Source organism: Notamacropus eugenii, chromosome 1 (genome assembly GCF_028372415.1).
Source record: "Notamacropus eugenii isolate mMacEug1 chromosome 1, mMacEug1.pri_v2, whole genome shotgun sequence".
Classification (NCBI taxonomy): Eukaryota; Metazoa; Chordata; class Mammalia; order Diprotodontia; family Macropodidae; genus Notamacropus; species Notamacropus eugenii.
Genome location: NC_092872.1, coordinates 475,076,819 through 475,085,816, shown reverse-complemented (window position 1 = coordinate 475,085,816; position 8,998 = coordinate 475,076,819). Strand labels below are relative to the sequence as shown.

General features: G+C 41.7%; 1 protein-coding gene across 1 annotated transcript; it reads right to left on the bottom strand.

Annotated features, from left to right (window-relative positions):
- Positions 1-6,163: 6,163 nt before the first annotated feature.
- On the bottom strand, positions 6,164-8,593 carry CCL17 (C-C motif chemokine ligand 17). Its single transcript, XM_072643470.1, has 3 exons — positions 8,478-8,593; positions 7,396-7,513; positions 6,164-6,573 (listed from the first exon to the last, which is right to left on the bottom strand). Exons 1-3 carry the CDS (start codon positions 8,545-8,547, stop codon positions 6,279-6,281), a joined length of 483 nt encoding a protein of 160 aa, XP_072499571.1. The 5' UTR covers positions 8,548-8,593; the 3' UTR covers positions 6,164-6,278.
- Positions 8,594-8,998: the final 405 nt, after the last annotated feature.

Below are 8,998 nucleotides of genomic sequence, written 5' to 3'. Positions count from 1 at the left end.
AAAACAATAGAATGGGAAAGATTGATGGCAAAAGAAAAAGAGGATGGCAGAAGATAGGATGGATAGTATCATAGAAGCAATGAATATGAGCTTAGACAGACTGTGGGAGACAGTAAAGGATAGAATGATCTGGTATATAGTGAAGGATAGAAAGCCCACGGGGTCACAGAGTCAGATATGACTGAACAACAAAGGACCCTTAAGAGCTAGGTCTAGAGTAGAATACATGGCATAACCATGTCTCTCTTTTTCTTCTCCAAAACTCCCCTTAAGGGTGTCTGTGAACTCCATCACACATGGCCCACAAATTAGGTACTCCAATTTAAGCCCAATCTGAGGCAGCATCTTTAAATATTTTACCCCTTTTGCATCTTGCCCTGACTAGGGAGTGTAACTATTCTCCATCTCCCTGTAAAATGAGAATATTAGACTAATGTTCCCTAAATTCCTCTCAAGCACTCAGTCTAGGATCATTTCTATTTTTCTCACTTCCCTGGCCCTGACCACAGCTCACTGCAGCCTAGAATAAGGTTAGATGTTGATGTCTGATGTAGAGGTAAAATTGACTGATCTGACGGTCAGGAGACTTGTATTTCTGGTCATGATTGCACTATTAACTCCCTATGTGATATCACTTCCTCTTTCTGAATCTCAGTTTCCTCATCTATAAAAATAGAGATGATCTTCACCCCATTTCTACATAAACCATAGCCCATTAAGAAGATATGTAACCACACACATTCAGAGGCCTCTATGAGCTACACTCAGGGGTTACTAGAGTGATTTGGAGTCCATTTATTGGCTTGTTTATTAAATTACTCATAATCACATCCTAATAATTTGGTCTGTAGTTAGCAAATGTAATAGTGTGTGTGTGTGTGTGTGTGTGTGTGTGTGTGTGTGTGTGAGGAGTTATTTGTATGAAGCAAATGCTCACTTGATAGAAAAAGTTTACTCCCTGGAAGGGAAGGGAACAATTTCCACACACTCTTTTTGGCCCCAATCCTTGGAATGTGAGCACCACCAGTCTTTTCAAGTCTCTCTCTTTTTCCTCTAGTGGGCATAGCCTCTTCTCTAGTCATTATCTTCAGTTATGCCCCATTATTTGAGTGAAGAAAACTTTTTGGGAATTCATAGAGGAGGATAGTTGGGGAAAGGGCAAACGGATCAAAGCAGTTGCTCTTCATTCCCCCACCAGATAGCAACTGTTATTGAGCCCACTTTGCTGATGGGAAAAGGTCCCACTTTGGGAAGTTATACTTTATAAAATGTGAAATGTATAAGATGCTTCTCAAAAAACGCTTGAGCATTCAGCTGAGGCAAAAATACTGACAACCCCAGTAGGGAGCCTCTTGTCTTCCATCTCCTTTCATCTCTATGGAAACCAGGTCAACCACTGTCCCTCTCTCTATTGGAACTGCTCATCCACACCAATGAAGCACACAGACCAGAAGCAGCTATGGCTGATCCAACTTTAAGAAAGTTTTTGATATTAATTAAGTAAGAATGTAAACAAACTTGAAAGAATCTGTAAGCTTCAGGCTTAACATAAGTCTTTCAGGACGGAGAAAGGGAGCAAAAGAGGAAAAGACCACAAATTGCCATCTATATGAGTTCCCTCAAAGAGATAGCTCAGCTGTCCACTCCGGACATGCTGCTCTTCAAGGAGAAGATGGAGCCCTCATGAGCTCTAGTGGGTGTTTTATGCAAGCTGTGTGTTAACCTCATCACCTCCTTGTCCCCTACTCCAATCTCCATCCATTTTTCTCACTGCTTCCCTTTCCCTATCATCCTCAGAGGAGCTCTGTCTAACTTTCTGTACCTTCATTCATTTCTTACTCCTCTAGAGATTTTGGTTTTCTTCCTCTCCTAGGATGAAGGAAGAAGATTTTATCTTTTTTCAAGGCAGTCACCTTCGTTGTTTCCAAAAGTTCATGCAAACAAGATCTCAGGGATTTTCTACCTATAGAAATTATTCTTCAATGCTATGTTACATTTAGTTAGGCAGTGCTATCTTTCATTCAAAGCCCTTTAATTTGGAATTTCTGTTAAAGAGGCAGATTGAACTTTTCCTTCCTGCACATTATAAAGTCCTTAGGGACAGGAACTATCTTTTTGTTATTTGTATCCCCAGCACTTAGCACAGTAACTAACACATTGTAAGTGCTTAATAAATGTTAACTGACTGATTGACTGACTCCTTTCTATTAAGAAAGAAAAAGGACCCTGAGAACTTGTTCCAGCAGGGGAATATAGCTCCTCTTATACCCTTGACAAAAGAATGGTTTGACTCTATCAGGAAAGGCCATCCCTTTGTCTGAATTTTGGAGGGAGATTACTGTGCCATAAATGATGACTATGATTAAGACAGAGAAGCATGGAAAGATTTGCATGAATTGATGCAGAGTGAAGCAAGCAGAGCCAAGAAAACAACATATACAGTGACTGCGACAATGTACATGGAAAGAACAACCACAAAACAATTAAAAACAAACGTTACAATATTACAGAGATGTGAGAGAACACCCCCACCTCACCCATTTGCAAAGATGAGAAGTCCATACTGCATATATTTTCAGACTTTTTTGATATATCAATCAGTTTTGATGACTTTTTCCTCTTTTTTATTGTTGTTTAAGGTATTATTTGTTATACTAAATGGCTGTCTGGAGTGAGGAGGAGGAATAATTTGGAGGACAAAAAACAGGAGATGTAATGAAAATTGTTTCTTTTTTTTAAAAGAAAGAAAATTATAAGAAGGAACTATTTAGATTAAAATGACAAGGAGGATGAGCATCCTCCAAAATGTCCCATACAAGGATTGATTGAAGAATTGGGAAAGGTTTACAGTATCTAAGAGGAGACTTAGGGAAAAATGGATAGCAGCCTTTAAGCATTTGGAGAACTGATATGTGGAAGAAGTAGAGTTCTGTTTGACCCCAGAGCAATCAACTAGGAACAAAAAACTATGAACAAAACAAAATAAAAAAACTAGAAAAAAAATGAACTAGGGATCAAACAGCAAAGGTAGATTTAGGCTTCTTTACTTTCTATCTCATTCTAAAGTATATATGACCCTTGTAAGTGCTCTAGAACCAGAAAAAAATCAGCTAGGATCAAGCCACACATTGCTGTCCTTAAGATTCCTTTGGGTCTTTGGAAACTCTTCCTGGCATTATCCCTAGAAAGGGAAAGATGTGGAAATGATCGTGAGTGAATTGAAAGGTCAAGGAGAGGCATGCTCTTTTCTGTGCTGGAGATGGAATGAGAGGTCTGAATCTCTGCCTGGGAATAAGGTGCTGGCCACTGGGTGGCAGCACAAGGCAAAAATCTTCTTAGTATTACGCGGCAGGGTGTATGGGGGGTTTGGGGAGGACTAGTACCTCTGGTGTGAGAGTTTAATGAGCCCTTTTCAGGGCTGCTCATCCACCTTTGGTGTCCACCTGTCACTCAGCTCTCACATGTGGCTCCAAGAAGCTGTAGCACCCACAGTGGTAAAACTCTCAGCAGATGGGCTTACCTAGGCTGAAGGTAACTGGGGGGTGTCTACCCCAAATGTGTGAAGACTCTCTCTAGTTAAATGGACCAATAAGAACAATTTGCAATTTGTGCTAATGGCCATGAAGGTGCCTGAAGCAGTACTGTGAAGAGCTTAGAGCTTGGTCAGGCATTGAAGACACTAAGGTCTTTGTCTTGGACTTTGGTGACTCTAGAAAGAGAGTGAGTCTGATGACTTTGTGCAGCTCTGCCTTATTTAAACCCAATCCCTACACCAGTCAAGACATCATCCCATGATGTCACTGGTTCTTTGAAACAAAGGATAGACAACAAAATGTAGCATAGGGAAAGGAAGGGAACAAACTTTGATCAATTGCCTATTATATACCAGGTGCTGTACAAACATTATTTCATTTGGTCCTCACAATAACCCTGTGAGGTGATGCTATCTCCATTTTGCAATTGGGGAAACTGAGGCAGGCAGAGGTGAAGTGACTTGCCTAGGGTCACACAGCTAGGAAGTATCTGAGGCAGGACTTGAACTCAGGTTTTCCTGACAGCAGACCTAGTGCTCTGTCCATTGATGCATAATTGTCACCACTTAACACCTAAGCTAGTTGTTTCCCCAATCAATTGTTAAGCACTACAAAATTGAAGAGTTGGACAAGATTTCACAGATGGTACAGTAGGATGATCTTCAGCCTTTGAAGTTAAAGGACTTGGATTCATTGCCTGTGTTACCTTAGACAAACAACTTAAGTTCCCAGAGCCTCCTTTTCCTTTTTAACAAAATAACAGGGTTGGACTGGATGGCCTCTGAAACTCACATCTTATTTCTTATATTTGAGAAAAATTCAGCATCAGAAGGGCAGGCAACATCATAGATTTGGAGCTGGATGGGAACACAGAAGTCATTTAAGGCCACCTTCCTCATTTTACAGATGAGGAAACTGAGGTCCAGGGAGGAGGTAATATTCTATTTTTCCCAAGGAGCTCAATATACAACAGAAAATTCCTTCCTAGCTCTTGCAGATGTGATCTGCAAATTCTCAAACTTTGATTCCCTAGAAAATTCTCTTTTTTTCTGATTAGAAAGGTCATTTCCAGGATCATACTACTTAAAGGATGAAAAATGTCCCCTCCTCTGGAGTTCAGGAATATTATCTGCTAACTACCTTCTTCAGTTGTATACAAGTATATGTCTACCTCCACCATGTACTTATGCCACAAATTGCTACCGATAGCTCCTAGAGGAAAGATATTTCAAATGGGAACAGCGTTAACCCCTATTCCAGAACATGCCAACCTGTCTTCTCAAAGTCTGAGAAAGACACAGAGAGATGGTGTCTCAACTACAAGTTTTTTACAGACCCTAGGGAGGGACAGCTCCTCTGACAAGAATTCGACCTCATGAGTTTCGGTCATCTCAAGTTCCCTGTGATGTAGCAGCAAGGCACTAATGGGCATGCCTAACCTCTACAAGGAGGTGCCTCTTAAATGTCTCCCAAAAAACCATTGCACCCTGCAGTATCATTCAGTTGATTGGGGAATTCAGCAAATTGATCAGAAGCTCCTTCAATTGACCTGCCCTCTTTAGAAGTCACTGACAATGATAATAAGAAAGATGAGGAGAAGGAGGAGGAGGAAGAGAATAAGAAGAAGGTGGGGAGGAGGAGGGAGAATGAGGAGAAATGTTTCCTAAAAGTTGAAGAAAGTTGCAATCTAGCTGGCAATTCTGGGCACGCCTATTATAAATTATTAGAGAGTGATACAAAGCAATGTATAATTATGTTAAGATCAGAGGTCAAGATCAGAGAAGGGAGAGATTATTGTGATTTGGAGAGGTAGATGAATGACTATTCATGGAAAAATGAGCCTCAAACTGGGTCTTGTAAGTCCAGGTAAGATTCAGATGGAGTAACCAGTGTATGAATGAATACCCTCTGCACTTCTTGGGACAGTGAATAGACCTGCCTCACTGACTAAAGAGGAGATGCTTCAAAGATAAGAAGAGTCTAGATCGAGGAGAGTCTTGAATGCCAGGCACATTTAACTTGATAAATAGTGAGGAATGTTTTTGAACAAGACTGTTACACAGAATAATGTTTAAGGAAAGTTAATTTGTCACTGGTGAAGCCAGGCAGATTAAAAGGTGAGGAAGAGATGAGACCAGAGGCTGAGAGGCCAACAAGGGGCTCTGACTATATCAGTATCAGGGAAGGGCAAGAGGCAAGAATAAGCAAAAGGGAATCTTCTTCTGAAGTTTTGGAGAGAAGAATAGAAAGGGGGGTACAATGAGGATGTGTAGATGGGAGAAGGAGAGAAAAGTTTTAGAATCTTTCCATCTACTCCTGAGACCCCTTGGCAAAACCACTTGCTGCTTTGCTCTCTTTAAAGGAGAGTTCAGGAGGGGTAAAGATTTGCCCATAAGAATGGGCATTCCTCACCAGCATCTCTGGGTGTCACATGCAAGTTCCTTCCCACATGCCTATCCTGCCCCATGGGATCTCTCAGTTTCCATTCTTCCAAATCAGGCTTTTCCAAACCAGTGCTGCCTCTTGGTTTGTTCTTTGACAGTTTGGCAGGAATTTATAACACAAAGGAGATAGAACACAGGCAACATATTGATAGAGACAAAGCTTTAATATAGAGGGACTAAAGGGGTCAGAACAACAACAGCAAAATGAACCAGTGATTTTCCCTATCCCTCTCCCCACAAATATCTCCTGCCCATATAGACCCTAATTCAATTCAATTTAACACCACAGTCGGTGTTGAGTTTAATTTTTGAGACGAATAGAGCTATTGAGTGGAGATGTTGAGTTGAGGTGTTGAGTTGAATTAGTTTGCTGAGAGGGGTTGAGCTGGGTTCTTGGGGGGAGTTGAGCTGAGTTGTTGAATGGTGTTTGGGCTTTGGGTGGAGCTGAGCTTAATAAACTCAAGTTTTGTGGACCTGAGTTAATTTCAGGATTGGAGCTAGGCTTCTGATTGTTTCTGCTCAAGAACTTGATCGCCATCTTCACCCATTTTTCGTTGGGGTTTGTGCAGATAGATTTCTTTAGAACAGTAACAAACCTGTGTGAAAAGGATCAGAGAACCATAGAATTTTGATGACACCTTAGAGAATATTCATCTCAATCCTTTCATTCTATAGAGGAGGAAATTGAGGTCCAGAGAGTAGAAGTGACTTGTTCAGGGTGATGTAGTAAGCCTAAACTAGAAACCAGATTGCTGACTCCACTAGAAGAGTTCAGTAGCAACAGAATGGGTGTGACCTGGGGGCTACAAATACTTCTTTCCGCTTTCTGGGGAGTAGGGGACTCTAAGTTATTCTTGCTATTACAGTCTTTCTTCTGGCCTCCACTAAAAAAAATACTCCTAGGTGCCTTTATGGTAGCCAGAGCTATTATTTTTCAGTCTGATCTATTTCCCAGTAACTCCTTCTCAAGCTCTCCAGTTTGACGTGTGTGTGTGTGCGTGCGCGCGTGTGTGTGTGAATGGTGGGGTGGGGAGGGAGAGCAGTGGGAAAAAGGTATTGAGTTTTTTAGTCTTTTCCTCTGAAGCAGGGCCAAGAATATGAATTGGACTTGGGGAAAGGGTGACAGGCTGATGGAAACACAGGGTGATGGAAACTGTCCCAGAAGAACGAAAAGTTTTGATAGTTAATATTAAGGGACAGGACCTCTTTTTCCTTATACTAGAGATGTACCTGTGCACCTCTGAGACACAGCTCCAAGCAAACTCCAAGACAATGCCCTGTCGGCTTCCTCCTTATCCCAGAGATTGAGTGATAGGTTATGCTTGATGTGTCCAGTTTTACAGTCCCCACTTCATCTCCACAATCTTCCCTTGCCGCCTATCCCTGGAACTGAAGTCTAGGGGAGAGTATAGACTTACACAATAGCCTCCTTGCGACAGCCTCCTGGGGTCTTGGACCATGTCACCAGCTTGGAGAGGGGAATGGCTCCTTTTGCATAGGAATTACAGCAATCCTGTCCTACATTTGGTGCTCGAGCTGAGGAGAGCAAGGGATGAGGGACTGGTTTTAGCAGGCACAGATGGCATGAGGTGGCATGAGGCTTCAGTAAGCCTCAAAGATTTTATGTTTTTCCCTCTGGCTTCTTCCTTTTCTGGAAGATATATTAACTCCCTACCCACCCAAGGAAATATTTGTTAAAGCACTTAGCACAGTGCTTGGCACATAGTAAAAATGCTTGTTTCCTTCCCCTCCTCAAAACACAAAACATTGCCCTCTTTGACTTTGGAGTCACCAGGATCAGGGGACATAGGTGACTGAGACCTCACTTGTTCTGGGATCTCAAGGGGGTGACATGACCATAAGATCACAGATTTAGAACTAGGATCTTAAAAGATATCAAGTCCAACCATTTTTTTAAAAAATGAGGAACCTGAGACTTAGAGAGGTTAAGTGACTTGTCTAAGACCACATAAGTAACAGAGCCAGGATTTGGACCCAGGTGCTTATTCATCACATTTTCTATTGTACTAGGCTCTCATTAGTGATGCCTGCTATACCCTCCCCTTCTTCCCAATGGAGCTGGGTCACTGGTTCATAGACAGGTTAAAGTCCACCATCTGTCTTCTCCATTTAATGCAGAGCATTATGAAGACTAAAAATGGGAACAATGGCACAGACCAGATTCCTCCAATGGAAACTGGAAAGACCTGAACATTTCTATGGAAGCAAACAAAAGCATCTTGCTATGGAGTTATGGGTACTTTGATTGATCAGAAGAGCAGGAACTTCACAGATTCTGGCACCTAACCACTTGACTTCTGGCACTTTTCCCCATATATCAATAGCCCAATTATTTGGATGTCTTGATTTGTCCAACAATTTCCACTAATTTTTCACTGCCTGTTCCCCTCCTCCCAATACACACATTGGTCCTCTGTCCTACGTTTAGTAGTACATGGTACACCTCTTTCATCTATTTCTTGATTCTCTAGTACCTCACCTGAATCGCTGTGCTGAAGGAATATCCCTAGGACAAGGACCACCAGAAGAGACATCTTCAAGCCTTTCATGATCACAGAGTTCAGAGGATGCTCTCTCTCTCTCTCTCTCCCCCCTCCAGCTGTGGCTGGTAGCTAAGAAGCAGAGCTGGCTTATTTAACCTCTCAGGTAGACCACTTCCCACTTTCAACCCCCACCATCTGGGGGTAATTCAGAGAATTTGCAGACAGATTTAGGAAAAGTCTTGGAATTCCATTTGTGGCTTTCTAGAGAATGGTCTGAATGCAGAAGACAGAAATGGTAGGAGAGAATTGACAAAGAAGATACACTTCTCCTTTTGAAAGGGACATTCTTGATTCTTCTTTAGCAGAACTGAAAGTCCATTTCTAAACTCTGTTAGGGTTAATATATGAACAAAGTCTGCAGAGAAATTCAGCAGGGTACAGTAATAAAGGAAATGCACATCCAGAATGTCAAGTCATGATTCCATTTAATCTAAGTATTGAGTGACTAATTAAATGT